Source organism: Esox lucius, chromosome 5 (assembly GCF_011004845.1).
Source record: "Esox lucius isolate fEsoLuc1 chromosome 5, fEsoLuc1.pri, whole genome shotgun sequence".
Taxonomy (NCBI): Eukaryota; Metazoa; Chordata; class Actinopteri; order Esociformes; family Esocidae; genus Esox; species Esox lucius.
Genome location: NC_047573.1, coordinates 23,692,728 through 23,709,572, shown reverse-complemented (window position 1 = coordinate 23,709,572; position 16,845 = coordinate 23,692,728). Strand labels below are relative to the sequence as shown.

Below are 16,845 nucleotides of genomic sequence, written 5' to 3'. Positions count from 1 at the left end.
GAGGAGCGAGAAGTTATACTTATAACACCCCGAACACACTCGCTATCCTGACAGTTACCAACAGAACTCCTATCCCTACAGAGAGTAGGGAAAGGAATAGAACGTGCACAAGTAAACACATTAGAGAACCTACCGGCTGCAGGGCGAGAATGAGGGAAAAGCCGCTCATTTGCGCCACTGCTTATATCCAACGGGGCTGGCATAGAGACAGGGAGAGCGTTCACCGAGTCTCTAATAGCCACCGAAGGAGGCAAACTAGGGCATGTGGAATTCTCAAGTGATTTTACAGTCTCAGAAACCGCCTGAGCCTGCACAAAAGCACAACTTACGCCCAAGTAACGTTTAGCCTGTTTATTAAAATGTAAAAAGTGCTGGGCCGAGTCTGCGACGCCGTCAGACTCAGCCCTTGCTCTTTTGGTGAAGGAAGAGACGGGGGCCGTGAGGGCAACGTTGCCACTCACAGCCCGCTCCACGCCTAGTCAGGATGGTCTGGGCTTCTTAGACGGCCAGGGAACGCTGAGTTTGGGAGCGGGTAGTCTACAACGCACCAGAGGAGGAGCAGGAGCTGAAGCCGTGGCAGGAGGAGCTGGGGCAGCAGCGGAGGCGGTGGCAGAGACATGACGGCGCTGGCGACGTTTGGCGGAAGAACCCTGGCGATGAGAAGAGGAGTAGGACCGTCGGGCAGATGAACCGACTAAAGGAAGGTGCCGGGATAGCTCCTTCCGTCCCTCGTCAGTCTTCTTAAAAGACGCTATGGCCGTGTGGACAGCGTCGCCGAACAAGCCCTCCTGGGAGAGAGGAGCGTTGAGGAGGGGTGCACGATCACACTCACGTAGAGAGGAGAGGGAGAGCCACAGATGACGGTGACCGACGACGGCCGACGCCACAGAGCGCCCAGCGCAGACAGTCTGAGCCTGGTTAAGGTGGAGGATAGCCTTAAGGTTAGCTGCTACTTCCTCGACGTCACGTGACGACGGGGAAGATGAACGGTCCAAGATGTGGGAAGACGCTGACGCGAGCAGAGCAACGTTGTGCGCCGCGGCCAGGGCTTGAGATCCCAGAACGTACACCTTGTCCCAAAGCTGTCCTGAAAAGCGGTCCTTGGTAGAAGGCAAGGCAGGCTTCTTGCCGGACCATCCCCAGGAAGGAAGGAAGTGAGCGGCCAGCTCGGGTTCCAACGGCGGAGTGGCAGAGCTGATGGGGGCGAGACGACCCTGGACCTTGGTGAAAGTAGCGTAGGATCTGACAGGCGCCCTGGCAGAAGCTGGAGCAGACCAGGAGCCCTCGGCGAAGCCCTTAAAACCAAGGACTTCAGGAGCAGGGGAGTCCACCGGTTTCACTCGCTCAGCCCAGGAACCGAAGGACATATCCGAAGGCTGTTTAGGTGTAGGCAGAGGAGGCAAGGGCAGCTGGATGCGTAGAGCTGCTCTCTCAATCATACCCGCAAACTCCACGCGGAGAGGGGGCGGACGGAGAGAGGCAGCTGAAGAGAAGTCGTCCTCGAGTTCTCCCCGGAGAGAAGGAGAGACGTGGGAACCGCCACCACAGCCCACGTGGGAAGGCAGCGAGCTCGCTTGGGTCAGGGGAGCGCGGCTCTGCGTAGAACCGTCCTCCACTGATAACACGTCGTCCTCGTCGTTGTCCTCGGAGGAGCTCAGCACGGCGGGGACTTCCACCTCCTGTTCAAAGTAGGCTGCCCTCTCTACACGTGTAGGGAGGGACAGGACGGCGCAGGAGGAGCAAGCCGGGGGATCAGTGAGACCGTCACGAGCATGTGCCGGACCCAGGCAGGAAACACAAGCGGAGTGCGGATCCTGGTCTGAAGACAGGTCGGCGCAGCGGCACGCGGCGGCGAAGTATTTGTTCATGTTGAGAACGTTGAGTTGAAGAAATTCGACGGCAAAAATATTGTCAGGCTGTAGAGTAATCAAACGAATTCAACAAACTGTTGCTGAATAAAAAGGGAGGACGTTCTCTGGGCTCACGGGTCATATATAGGGGCAGGCGTGCCCTGATTGGCTGATGCATCTTGCATAATGAGTTTTCAGTACGGCCGATGACGCGGCACGGGTAAACCACTAGGAGCTAAAGCCCCTCTAGGGGGCGGAGCTCCACGAAATATAACTTGGGAAATTATGAAACGATTATATGTTAGCGGTGCAGCAAAAAGACAAAAGGAGGAAAACAAAACGTTTATTGCCACCCTCCCAAACAGTGGCGTTTTTATATGTAAAACATTTGTGGGGCACAAACCATTTAAAAATATAGGATATATACCAGTGAAGCTACAAAACTCCCTCTTGCTACTGATGTGTTTATTTAACAGATTTACAAACAGTGTGGCTCCACAAAACACTTTTAACGACAGAACGGCTTGCTTCAACCAGGTGTTGTAGTACACATACTGGAGGGAGAGAGAGAGAGACCTTGTGTAATTGCTCTCCTTCTCTCTCACACATGTAAAATGACCACACTTTTACAAACCTAAATTAGGAATGCAACCAAGCTCAGAACCACTGTGCCTACAGGGCCATACGCGAACAGCAATGAGCTCAACACCACTGAAAGCCACAACGAAGCGGAAAGACAACTTTTTAGGGAAACAGATACATTCTATGACAACAACCTTAATACATAAGCATGGACATTGACACTGGTCACCATCCATATCAATCGATCCAGCACAAAAATATGACCAATGCACGGACCAGCACCACAAAGGCAGGATGATAAAATATGCTTTCGCTCACCAAGGCTGAGGGCTCATTTGAAGAGAAAGGTGGCACTGCGGTTCTGCCTCTGGGCAAACCTTTCGATTACTTTGGGAATTAAGTCATGTAGCTGCTGAATCATCTGGCTTTCCATGGAATACATGGCCAATGCGTTGAGTCGCGCCTGTCCCATGGTATTGCGAGAAGTTTTTTTGACAGGCTGTATGCCTCACTTATGGTGGCCTCATCCCATCCTGGTTGTATGCGTATGTCCTCCATACACAGGAGCAGCGCAGCGCGGTTTTCCCAAACTGCATTGACAGTTCTACTTTTAAAGTTCCATCGTATAGCGGGTGGCCTTAGCAAGTGCCGCAACACGTTTTGTAGCCCCAGAGAAAAAGGTGGCAAAAGCAGTTACATCTGCAAAAAACACCTTCAGGATGCTTATCCTTGCTGAACAAAGTTGCTGCAAGGTGAGGTTCAGCTGGTGAGCATAGCAGTGAACAAACTGGGCATGTGGGTATGTCTCTTTCATTAGCGTCTGTACCCCCGGACGTTTCACTCATTACAGCCGCACCATCATACTTCGTTCACACCAGACACGGCAATCTTTATGCGTCCATTCATTTCAATAGAAAGCAATCCGCACCGCTGCGTCTAATCAACTCGGCCAGATTTGGTTGCGGTTCGGCAGGTGTGTCGCATGAGTTGACATTTTCCAACTTGTGCGGTGGTTTTCCGTACGGTATCAGAAACGGAAGTTGATGTACCAACGAAGAAGAGCTAATATGTAGCTTTAAATTACGGGTTTATGGGATCGCAAAAATAGATTTGACAGCTCATTAATTATTTGTAATAGCTTACTAGATCAAAGTTTGAAACGCTAAATATTTGAGCGGGACATATCCTAGACCTGATTGGTTAAAACATATTTGAGGGAAAATATATATATATACAGCCTGGATGACGTTTTCATTTCATCTACTACATAAAATGAGAAAGCTTCTGCTCATGCTTGCATGGCTACACTTTTCCACGCAGCATTTTTAACATTTAGGTCTCGGTAAACGTCTCGTTAAACATACAAACAAGGGTGGCTAAACACTAGCAAAATGAGGCTCTCCTCCGTCTTTGCGATACTGGTTATGAAGATGCGGAAGATTGATTGCGTTTTTTGCGTAGATTGATTGCGATGTTTGCGTTAAATTACCGTACGGTAATTTTATGCCGTGTCTGGTGTGAACGAAGCAAGGATTCAGGGAGTCCACCGACTCGTCGTGCCTCCGCAGTGCAGTTTCACACAGTTTCACACAGTTTAATACATGTTATGATGCAACTGAGAACGTACCTGTTTTCCTCCACCTGTTTGTTATGCTGCTCAATGGAGCGCCTGTATGCACTGTCAACTTGGGCTGCGACATTTACCCTTCCAAGTAAGCCCAATTTCACAGCATTGTCCAGATGACTCCCGCTGCTCTCATGTTTTGCAATCCTCTCAGAAAGATGTTTCAAATCTTTGTAACCCATCCTCGACCAAGTACCATCAATCTACTGATTGATTCTTGAATATAAATTAATAATACCTTCTTAGCTCAGTGCAACTGTTGTACACAGGATATTTGGTAGTTTTCCCTATAAACAATCTAATCAAACACTGTACGGCCTCAAGACGGTTAAGACTTGATTTCACAACTCTTATTAATTTGATAGTGGTTACATTTCCCTGAAATATTAACCAAAACACAGATGGCGTACCCGATGGCTACTTTTTGTTAAAAGAAAAGCATAATTAGAATGTTTACTTTGTGTTTTTTTTTAAACTTTAAACCAGGTTATGGGGAAAACTTAACATCCTGTTGTAGTTTACACAAGAGCTATTTTGTTATTAGCAATCTTTGGAAATGTAAGTAAAGCAGAAGACTGTTTGTATTGTATGTGATTATATTACAGCAGTTTACACATTGGCTCACTGTGCTGCTGGTTGCTACTCTATGATCTGACAACCTTCCTGGTTTAACCTCTTCTTTTACACCTGACCAAAACCTAAGAACCTCTAACCCTACAGTTCAAATCACCAGCAAGATCCTACACAGGCTTAGTTTGGCCACTGTCCACTTTTTCCTCAGTCTTTAAAAACATAGTTCCTGAGAAAAAGTAACAAACTTTTGGACACATTCAAATTCCATTCTAAACCTAGTTTTCCAAACTTCGCACCTTACATTATTTTAATGGTATTTGAAGTATGACATTCATTAAATATGGACAATACAAGTCACAGTGGTATATTCTAAACAAATGTAATTTAGCAGAGATCACACATAGATGAAGTATTAGGGGTAACCTGTTGAAAGCCATGATCTACAAATTACAGTGGATATAAAAAGTCTACACACCCCTATTAAAATGCCAGGTTGTTGTGAAGTAAAATAATTAGACAAAGATAAATAAACTCAGAACTTTTTCCCCCTTTAATGTGACCTATAACGTGAACAATGAAAAACAAACTGAAATCTTTGAGGGAGGAAAAAATTAAATAAAAAACTCACAATAACCTAGTTGCATATGTGTGCACATCCTTAAACTAATACTTTGATGAAGCACCTTTTGATTTTATTACAGCACTCAGTCTTTTTGGGTAGGAGTCTATTAGCATGGCACAGCTTGACGTGGCAATATTTGCCCACTCTTCTTTGCAAAAGCGCTCCAAATCTGTCAGATTGCGAGGACATCTCCTGTGCACAGCCCCCTTCAGATCACCCCACAGATGTTCAGTTGGATTCAGGTCTGGGCTCTGGCTGGGCCATTCCAAAACTTGAATATTTTTCTGGTGAAGCCATGCTTTTGTAGATTTGGATGTGTGCTTTGAATCATTGTCATGCTGAAAGGTGAACTTCCTCCTCATCTTCAGCTTTCTCACAGGCGCCTGAAGGTTTTGTGCCAAAATTGCCTGGTATTTGGAACTGTTCATAATACCCTCCACCCTGACTAAGGCCCTGATTCCAGCTGAAGAAAAACAGCCCCAAAGCATCATGCTGCCACCACCATGCTACACTGTGGGTATGGTGTTCTTTGGGTGATGTGCAGTGTTGTTTTTGCACCAAACATATCTTTTGGAATTATGGCCAAAAAGTTCTTGCCACCCTTCCCCATAGCCCATTCATATGAAGAATACGGGAGATTGTTGTCACATGTAGCACACAGCCAGTACTTGAAAGAAATTCCTGCAGTTCCTTTAATGTTGCTGTAGGCCTCTTGGAAGCCTCCCTGACCAGTGTTCTTCTCTTCTTTTCATCAATTTTGGAGGGACGTCCAGTTCTTTGGTAATGTCTCTGTTTTGCCTTATTTTCTCCACTTGATGATAATTGTCTTCACTGTGTTCCATGGTATATGTAATGCTTTGGAAATTATTTTGTACCCTTACTGATATCTTTCAACAATGAGATCCCTCTGATGCTTTGGAAGCTCTCTGCGATCATGGCTTGTGCTCTGAGATGCAACTAAGAAAATGTCAGGAAAATCCTACTAGAACTGATTAACTTTATTTTTGAGTCACTTTAAATGATGGCAGGTGTGTAATGACTTCATTTAACATGAGTTTGAATGTGATTGGTTAATTTTGAACACAGCCACATCCCCAGTTATAAGAGGACGTGCACACTTTTGCAACCAGGTTATTGTAAGATTTTTATTTTACATTTTCCCTCTTGTTTTTTAATTGGATTGTTCACATTATAGGTCACATTAAGAGTGGAAAAAGTTCTGACATGATTTATCTTTGTTTCATTCTTTTACATCACAAAAACCTGGCATTTTAACTGGGGTGTGTAGACATTTTAAATCCACTGTACATATTAAATAAGATGATCTTGTATGATCTGTTTTGGTGGAATCAAACAGACCAATTCAGTATGAGTTTTAGAAGAGTTAGACCATCCTGTTAGCCAATCAAGGTTGTGTATGTAAATATCCTAAAATTGTATTCCTAATACCAGGTAAGAAAATACTTAATTGTCATTGAGCGTAAAACATCTTAGTTATACTCATACTCATCATTTTCTACTTTCTCTGATCAATGAAGTCCCTACTTTAATCCTCAGATGCTTAAGGGAACCTACCTGTAACAGGAAGAGCTGTTCAATAAAATATTTCCAACCTATCAAATGTCTCCATTTTACTGGTGGCAGAAATGGACAGTTGAATAATGGGACATGCACTGCACTTTTTGTCAAGCGGTTTTGCTATTTATTGTGGCTTACGGTCGCCATGGTGATTTAGCGTTCCATGGCATAGACGTTTAGTTATTTTTTGAGTGTTTCTCATTGTTATTCAAAACATTTATATTTGACCACCACTTTCCCACCTTTATTGGTAAAGATTGGCAAATTTGCTGTATATTACGCTTGGTTAATATTGCTTCTGTGTTTAAAAAATAAAGTGGGATTCTAGAAATATGGCTCAACAAATCCTGTTACCTGAACATATTCGGCTTCTCTTAACCAGAGGAGGGAGTCCCGGTTTTCTTGGTTCCAAGACAGCTGGTTCTCATTTCATCATAAGGCTAAAGGTCAATTTATACATCCACATAAAAGCGGGTGCATGATCACTCTCTGTGCATGGATTGCGTAAGTGGAGCACAGATTGGCTGAGTCAATCACTCGAGAGTGTCCACAACGTTTAAAAAGGGCCCCGTGAGGGTGATAGAAAAACATCACTGAGTAAAAAGACATTGGAAAAATGTATTATTTTTATTATCTAAACAACGATCATGTAAATTCTTTCCACAAAGATGTAACGCGTACCACCGCTATCGCAAGGCCAGATTGGAAACCTGACAGAGAATAACTGACTGAGCACATTTTAAGTGAGGTGGCATGATTTACTTATCTAACAGGCCTAGACACAAATGGCTGATTGGAAATAATATACAGTTTTAATGTGTACAGCTTTTATTACAGCACTTTCAATTGTCAAGCCTATAACCTGAATTATGGTATTCTACAGTATGATGCAATTGCAATTAGCCCACTGCAATGCTAATATAAGAATGGGATTGTATTCAATTGAAATTCATGACATGTCTTCTATTTGTAGGTTTAACCCCACGAGAACATAAATATCATGGGAACAGATAAAAACAATGTATAATAACATCATCCTAAAAACGAGTTATTATTTGGGGAGGAGTTTATTAGTCAAAGCAAAACTGCGTTGGATTACATTGGACATGAACAGTTTGTGTAAGTGTCCACATATTTGACTACATGGAAAATAAAAATAAAGTTCAAAAATACATTTCAGATTTATTTGAAGGATCTATTTGAGGACCAATAATTTGTCCCCTTTGGAATGCACAGCACACAATGCAAGCTCCGAACATATTGCAAGCTCCGAACTCAACTGGATCGCCTGCGAGGGACAGGGCATAGGCACTGAAAAGTATCAGACTGGTGGTGAGCTCTGTTTTTATATAAACTTAGACAGCAGAACAACCCATTCTGGGTAAGTGTATCCAAACTTTTGACCGATACTCTAGTAGGTGCCAGGTTTGGTTCTGAGAATTTGTTGCTATGACTTCCGATCATGCTGTTGTTCAAGTTCTGGTTTGACAAGTCCTGCAAACTTACTGATCCAGCATTCTGAAATACCCCTCAGGTTATTTGTTAACTAACTTGAGAATCACAAATGCCCAGGAGAACATTGAGCTAGGATGTAGATAATGGCTTCTCAGGCCGGTAATGTGATTGGTAAGTGGTGGTCTGGAGGGAATACATTGTGCCACAACTCAGGAAAAATATGTAAAGTTGGATACAAAATATAACAATTAAATGTGACAGTACAAGCCAGGATAAACAGATCAGTGCAGACATTAGGTCAAATTATGAGCTGGCAAACATGAGAGTACACAAAATAGTTTCATGATTACACATTAAAAGCTGCTTGTTGTAAATTTGGGTATGCACATCAAAGTAAGAGGATAAGTATTTGGGCCGCCCCATACCCTCTACTGCTTAGATACACTCAGCAACTTTATTATTGGGTCGGTCTATCTAGTCAAGCCACAGGCCACTTGGGGGGCCCAATGGAATTCTTGTTAGTGTCTCAGCTTTTTACGGAGAGTGAGTAACGTGTAAAATACACCTGGTGGGGGCAGTATTGCTGTGGGGAATACAATATGCGTGTGGAAACACCTTCAACTTTGTCTGGCCATGTCAAAGGTGCTACATGGATGTCCGGGGTCTGAACAGGGCACGTAAGTAAACAACGTTTGCTGACATGTTCCTGGAACATTTCTGTGACAACACGCGCTTGGTAAAACCACATTATCCATGTGACTTAAGTGCCAGCTGTAGCTATCGGGATGCACCGGCACAGCAGCAATGTTCTGATATGCTGACTTAGTTGAAACGTTGCTCATTGGTATCTAGAAACCTAACGTTTGCCATGAAAACATTCCCCACAATTAGTGGGGTCGTTAGGCCTAGGCGTCCGGGGCTCTAGCCCCGAATCATTTATGAATAGCCCTGGATTTCATATTGAACAAACAAATACATAATAAAAAAATAACCCCTGAACTATTCATCTATAATTCCGATCGCGCATTATGACAATGTAGACGTGTAGGCCGCTGGCATGTACATCGTCATTTTCATCACGTACATTTAAAACCCGGTAGGTTACTTTCTGTCTCGGGGTGTGTGTGTGTGTGTGTGTGTGTGTGTGTGTGTGGGCCTCGAATGTATTGTGATCCTAGCAACGCCTGCCACAACTAACAGTTCTACCAACCTGACACGAAATTACACCAGATTGGGATACATCGAATCAAGGCAATGTTTTCCCCTCAATGTTTTCCCATCCGTCACCTGTTCAGTGTTGGGGATCGTGTTTTTAGCAGATAGCACAATCAGGTCTGGTCATCTGCGGCAATGCAATAGCCCATCTACCCCGTTATTGTTATTACCGCGTCTGTGGCCTCTCTGTTAGCTCCATTGACTTCTCTCATCAACGGGCTCTTTTCGCGCACATGACTGGCAATTATTGGGACCATTCTCTGCGAAGCCCCGACACTGTTGGAATATCCTCCCACCAAAGGTGCCTGCCGTTTTACTCTGTGACCTGGAATTGTAATGTAATGCTACTTGTAGAGCCATACCTATGGCTCAATCGTGTTGATTCCAGCCTGTTAGCCTACATCATTAGTGCCATGTGAATCGCACAACTTTCTAAATCTCCCTAAGTATTTAGATAAGTATTTCTGGCTCAAACCTCCTACTTCCCATCCCCCCTCTCCATCTTTTCCCCGGACACAGCATACAGTATGCAGATTGTGAGGTGGTGATGCAACTAAGGCTTTGATGTTTTATGGAACAGAGTTATAGATGTGTTTTACATAACCACTCCCCCGCTGGAGGAGAGGAAAAGAGAGACAGAATGGGGGAAGGAGGATTATAGGCCAAAACTTTCATCACTCTCTCAACCGGCTGTTTGTCTCTCTCTTCTTCCCTTTTTTCTCTCCCATCTTTTTCCCTCTCATCCTCCCCCTCTCTAACCCCCCCCCCAATCCCCCCCCCCACACTCCCAGAATCCTCCTGTACGTGGGTCTGTTTGAAATATAAATGTAGGTCAGTTGTTTGAGTAATATCCTCTTTAGATTAGGGATAGAGTACAGAGGGAGGAGGGGTCTACCCCTCCCATGGGTCTTCTGTCCTCTGGTCGGACAGTGACCCCCCCCCCCGCCCCTCGGGTCAACACCTGGAGCCCCAGCGGCCCGACACTTGGCTGGGGTTCAGGACTGACACATTACCCTGACTCATCCGTGTGTTTGACAACCAGCCAGCAAATTTCTTAACGTCTCTTTTCCTGTCCATTCGGTCCTTTTGGGACAGAGGATGTCCCAGGCTGTCAATATGTGCTACTCTGTGAAGTGCTTTTGTGGGTAACTAGTCACTGACCTTCCACCTACCAGGTAATGTGTGTGAGAAGTGAGGATAATGTATATTACGTTGTAGTAACTACCATAGAAATAGTATGACCAGAACCGACTATGTCCTTCTAATTCTGTTGTGGGGGTGGCCCCTTCTGATCTCTGACCCCAATCACGGAGCCACAATGCCTGGGGTGCCACTTTCCATCTCAGCTCAGTGGAGCATACTCTTCATCGCATCTCACACAGTTCTGCAATATCTTCTCTCTTTTCCTCTCTCTCCTTTTGCCAGTACATCAGGGCTTGTACTGTACAAGCTCTACCACAAGCTCTTTTTCACTTATTCTGATGCTACCCATATTTCTGTCAGTCAAACATATTTTCATTCTCCCTTCTTTCCTCCTAGAATTTTATCACAATACAGTAACACTCTATGAAATTGTTTGTATATAAAATAATTGCTAAATGACAATTTGGTTTCAGTCAAGTTGTCTGGTAAAATGAGAGTTAAAAAGTAAACAGTTAAAGCCATTTTGATGGAAACATCCTGGTAGATGAAACGTTGTCCCCAGGTTTCGTGTTCAACTTGCAATTATGTTGTTGCCTCATAGCATCGACACAACAAGCGGGTTCGGGAGAGTGGAAGATCCAGACGTGTGTCATCTCGCCAAACTGTTCTGCTTCTTGTCACACTGTTCACTCAACCAGGATATATCTTGCACACGTGCTACGAGGAGCAAGCATTTTCCGGACGGCATTGAGAGAATTGGCTGCCCCACAGACATTGGCTGCCCCACAGCATTCAGTGACAGGATTTTAACTGTAGCTTTACTGTAAGGTAGTGACTTAAACCACTGTGCTACTCATGCCCAAAAAAGCATTTTTGATAATTTGATAGTTTTAGAATTTGTTAGAAAATCTTTTGAACAAGGGGATGGAAAGGAAACTTACATAAAGAGACATGCATTGGGTCAAGCTTTCTGAATTAATTAGTAATGTTTTGTTGAAGAAAATAACATAACATATTGCTCAGCAGGTTAGTTCAGTTTTGAACCCAAATTATTAAACTGTTTTACTCCAGTGTTTGTACACAGTTAATGATAACCTCCATACTAGTTGCGAAATAACGGTGATGTCTTAGCTGGCCTGTCCTTGCATCCATAGCTCTCTCTCTAAATACCACAGTGGTCACAATTCTCCAGACCTATTAGTCAGCTTTTTATCAAAGCAGGGTTGTTAAAAAAATTCAATTTTGTCACAACTGCGGATTGCCTCTTTAATGAGGGACACTTTCTTGGAGGTCATGTTTTTGACACAGCACTTGTGTCGATCTTTTTTATTGTTATTATGCTCTCAGTTATGCAGTCGGCGGCACACAGTGCTGAATGTTGATTTGTTCTGGGCTGATTGGTCTTTTGCCCAGGTCCTTTATCTCATTAGCCACTCAATGTGCATTGTAGAGAGATGTGAAAGATGGATAATGAGCCACAACGTTTCTCAGGAGAAAAACGTGCTTGGTTGTGTTTCATGTTACCCGTATCTGTCTAACTTCTCTCATCTCTCTCTCTTTTTAACTCTCTCATATTTTTGTGTTTGTGTGTGTCTCTCTCTCCCTGTCTCTGTTTCTATCTGTCTTATTTAGATGGCCTCAAAACTCCACATGGGAGGATAGACTGAGTGAATGTATATGCGCTTGTCATTGTGCAGTGAAATTTGGACATCCTGAGCATGTGCGTGCGTGCGTGCGCACCTCCTTGTGCACTCGTATGTGCGCAGTCAGCCAGTGTTTCCTGGGTGGCGTGCTTGGCCGTTGGGCTCAGTGACAAGCTAACGCAACATGACAGGGCAGAAATATCACGGCTGCCCCCGCCATTCGACCGGCCTCCCGTTGGCTCCGTTCCCCTGTCCCGTTAGTCTTCTGCTTGGAGAGCAAAGGACTACGCCTCCGCCTCACGATCCCCCCGTCACCTGTTCAACCGACGTTACATCGTCAGATGTGTGGAGTTTGGGATGTTTGGGACGTTGTCAGTGGCGGCTGGTGTCACTTTAAACAGAGGATGGGCTAACGGTAATGGCTGGAACAGACTGAATGGCATGTATAAGACACAGCTGACATGCTTTGATACCGTTGATGTCAGGCCTCCTGAGAAGCCGTCGCCAGTTCTCAAAAGGCATTGTTTTTTGTATTTGTTTTTCGTTCTCGTCTGCTCACTAGCTTCCCAAAAAGCTGCGGTGACGATGATGCGAAATGTCGTTTGACCCTAGTGGCTGTTTGTGATTTGACCTTTGACTTTTAACCTTGAGTTTGATCCGTGCGGTGGAATAGACGATGAAGAATTTGTGACCCAACATGGTTCTTATCTTGTTTTTTCTTGCTTAATAACAATTGTGTTTTTTTGTTGATTGGGGAGGGATGAAAGCAGATCACTTGAAGAAGCGCTAATTTGTAACCTTTAGATGAAAAGATAAAATCACTATATTAGGACTGAGGTGTTCTTTGGGGATGCCACCATCTATAGAAGTTGCTTTTTTCTTTTTTCCTGCTTAATGTGTAGGCTGCACTTACCCTGCCTTTCTCTCCATTCTTTACTCTCACTTTCTCGTTCTCTCTTTTCCTCCGTCTCTCCATTTATTTTTATTTCTCTCATTATGAATGAATAACTTCTAAATGTGATGGACATACATGTTATTCAACAATACTAGTTGACATAAGTTGATAACTGCTCCACTGTAGAATGCAACATTTCTGACCCACCAAATATTGGCACGGCCATGGGAAGGCCACAAGACGCAGAGCTAGAAAACATTCCTTTTACTTGTCTTCTTCCCAAAAACAAAGGCAAATCACCAACCGAGAACTGTGGTGTCACACAGCACAAACAGTGATCCACCCAGAGTGGAGAAGCACCTAAACTTAAACAGGATCGCAAATTAGAGGCAGCGCAGTGCAGGATGCCTAGAAGCACCCCATAGTCAGGACCTGATAAAAATATAAAGTAACGTTTTTTTTCTATCTTTCAGTGGGTGATGAGATGGACGATCCTCTGCAAATGAAGTTATATTTGAAGTGACTGTCTTGATCTTTATATATAAATTTGTATGATATGTAGACCCCTTTAAGCTCCATCATGTCAATGTGGTGCATTTCTGTTTCCTCGTCTCTCTCCTCCCCTTTTCTCCTTTTTGTAGCTTATCTGTGGGGTTTTTTCTTCCCCTAAATCTGTCCTCCTGTCCTTCCCTCCCTCACTCTCTCTGTTCTGTTTCTCTCTGTCCTCAGGGAGAGGAGAGGACTTCATGCAGACACTGCGTGGATCAGTGAGCTTTAAGAAGCTCCTCCGAAGTCATCCGTTTCTATAGATTGCAGAAAGGAAAGCATTTGGTGGAATGCAGAATCCTTACAAAAATATACACCCAGTGCCGTTTATTGCGCCACATTTTGTTGTGTTATGGTCTTAATTCATAGTTTATTACATTTCATTATACACGCTATACTTTATAACGACAAAGCAAAAACACCCTTATACAGACCTTGAATGCAGTACCTTTGGCAGCGATCACAGCTTCAAATCTTCTGTATGCATCTGCCTGCTTTGCAAACTGGATATGGGCAGTTTCTCCCATTCTTCCTTCTAAATTCACTAAAGCTCTATCAGATTGGATGATGAGCATCGCTGAACTGCTATCTTCACGTCTCCCCACAGATGTTCAATGGGTTTCAAGTTTAGACTTTGGCTGGGCCACTCAAGGACATTCTCAGATTTGTCCTGAAGCAACTCCAGTGTTTTCTTGGCGTTGTACTTTGGGTTTGTGTGGTGCTAAAAGGTCTTCATCCCAGTCTGAGGTCCTCTGCACTTTGGAACAGATTTTCTTCAAGGACATCTCTATATTTGGCCTTGTTCGTCTTCCTCTCAATCTATACAAGTCACCCATTCCCTGCCGCTGAGAAGCATCTCTATAGTATAATATTCACACCACCGTGCTTCATTATAGGGATGGTATTCGCCAGATAGCTGGCATTCAGGCCTAAGTTAGATTTTGGTCTAATTAGACCAGAGAATCTGTTTTCCTTATGGTCTCAGAGTCCTTCAGGCGGAATGGCATCTGGTTTTTACTCCGGAGTGTCTTCCGTCTAACCACTCTACCATGAAGCCTGATTGATGGAGTGCTGCAGAAATTGTTGTCCTCCTGGCAGGTCTTCCCATGTCTGCATAGAAACTCTGAAGCTTTGTAAGTGTGGCCATTGGGTTCTTTTTCACCTCCCTGCCAAAGCCCTCCTTGCCTGGTGATTTAGTTTGGCTAGACAACTAGCTGTAGGAAGAGTCCTTGTGGTTCCAAAGGTCTTCCATTTCACAGTGATGGAAACTACTGCGGCCCTGGGAACCATCAATGCATTAGCGATTTATTATATATTTTTTAATTTAAAAAAAATCTTTCCCTAGACCTACACTACTGTTCAGAGGTTTGGGGTCACTTAGAAATGTCCTTGTTTTCCATGAAAACATACAATGGAATTAGTTTGCAAAATAAATAGGAAATATAGCTATTGACAAGGTTAGAAATAATTATTTTTAATTAAAATAGTTATTATGTCCTTCAAACTTTGCTTTCATCAAAGAATCCACCATTTGCAGCAGTTATAGCCTTGCAGACCTCTTGGCATTCAAGTTGTCAATTTGTTGAGTTCATCTGATAAGATTTCACCCCATGCATCCCAAAGCATCTCCCACAAGTTAGATTAGCTTTATGGGCACTTCTTACATACTAGACGGTCAAGCTGCTCCCACAACAGCTCTGGGGTTGATATCCGGTGACTGTGCTGGCCACTCCATTATAGACAGAATACCAGCTCACTGCTTCTTCCCTAAATAGTTTGTGCATAGTTGGGAGCTGTGCTTTGGGTCATTGTCTTGTTTTAGGAGAAAATTGTCTCCAATCAAGTGCCGTCCCACAGGGTATGGCATGGCATTGCAAAATGGAGTGATAGCCTTCCTTCTTCAAGATCCCTTTTACTCTGTTCAAATCTCCCACTTTACCAACACCAAATCACCCCCAAACCATCACATTGCCTCCACCATGCTTGACAGATGCTCCTCCCGCATCTTTTAATTTGGTAATATTAGCCAGTAATAGGCTTACTAGTTAATTAAGAATTGAGCAATTGCTTGCAAGACTGAAGATTAACTTTTCCCTGCCAAATATATTTCATTTCAAGGCACAAAAACATTAATTTTTCTTTCTTTCATTCGTGAATGACATTGAAACAATATCTATCAATATAGGTGATAACTGACTTTCTCGTCAAGTGAAAAGATGAGAGAATTGTGGAAAACCCTCTTTTACTGCTCAAGCGGTTTTAATAAAGCCTATATTACCCCAAAAAGCATGCACAGATGCGTATTTCGAAAATCCACCAGAAATACTGTATAACCGTGAACGTTTTTAGTTTAGGCTTACTACAACATAGCTACTGAAGGTTGTAGCCAGCTAGGTTTTTTTTCTATCCTGACCCAAAAAGCATGCACAATACTGTAATTGATACTGTAATCAAACCCACAATTGATGATGCTCCAGATGCTGAACTAGTCTAAAGGCCAGTTTTATTACTTCTTTAATAAGCACAACAGTTTTCTACTGTAATAGCATAATTGCAAAAGCGTTTTCAAATAATCAACTAGCCTTTTACATTTATTAACTTGGTTTGGCAAATACAATGGGAGATTGGAACACAGGACTGATGGTTGCTGCTAATGGGTCTCTGTACGTCTATGTAGACATTCTGTTGAATATCATCAGTTTCCAGCGACAATAGTCATTTACAACAGTAACAATGTCTACCCTGTATTTCTGATGTTATTTTAATGGTCAAAAAATAACAAAATTGAATAACAAATTTGTCCAAAATTCTCTTTACATTCATTTCAAAAGCAAGCAAATTCAAATTTTTCTTATATCCACTTTTTTATTAATTCCACACTTGTCATATCCAATTGTCTATGACGAGTTGTATCACAACAGATTGAGGATTTTTTTCACATTCCCTACTAATTAACCAAAATATGTTTGGTTTTTATGTAAGGGGACAATTATATTGTTTTCTACTGGGACTGAAGATCATGTTGGGATTTGTGCTGCTAAGATACAACATTGTCTCTGTGTGTTCATTTGTTGTTACTGAGAGCATACATTTTTCACACTGATTCTGGGGGGGGATTG

At 43.3% G+C, this 16,845-nt stretch overlaps 1 protein-coding gene across 1 annotated transcript; it reads right to left on the bottom strand.

Annotated features, from left to right (window-relative positions):
* Nucleotides 1-377: 377 nt before the first annotated feature.
* On the bottom strand, nucleotides 378-1,868 carry LOC117594523. The gene is made up of 2 exons (XM_034292394.1): nucleotides 1,262-1,868; nucleotides 378-769 (listed from the first exon to the last, which is right to left on the bottom strand). The coding sequence occupies exons 1-2, from the start codon at nucleotides 1,866-1,868 to the stop codon at nucleotides 480-482; spliced, it is 897 nt and encodes a 298-aa protein (XP_034148285.1). The 3' UTR covers nucleotides 378-479.
* Between the last annotated feature and the right edge of the window lie 14,977 nt (nucleotides 1,869-16,845).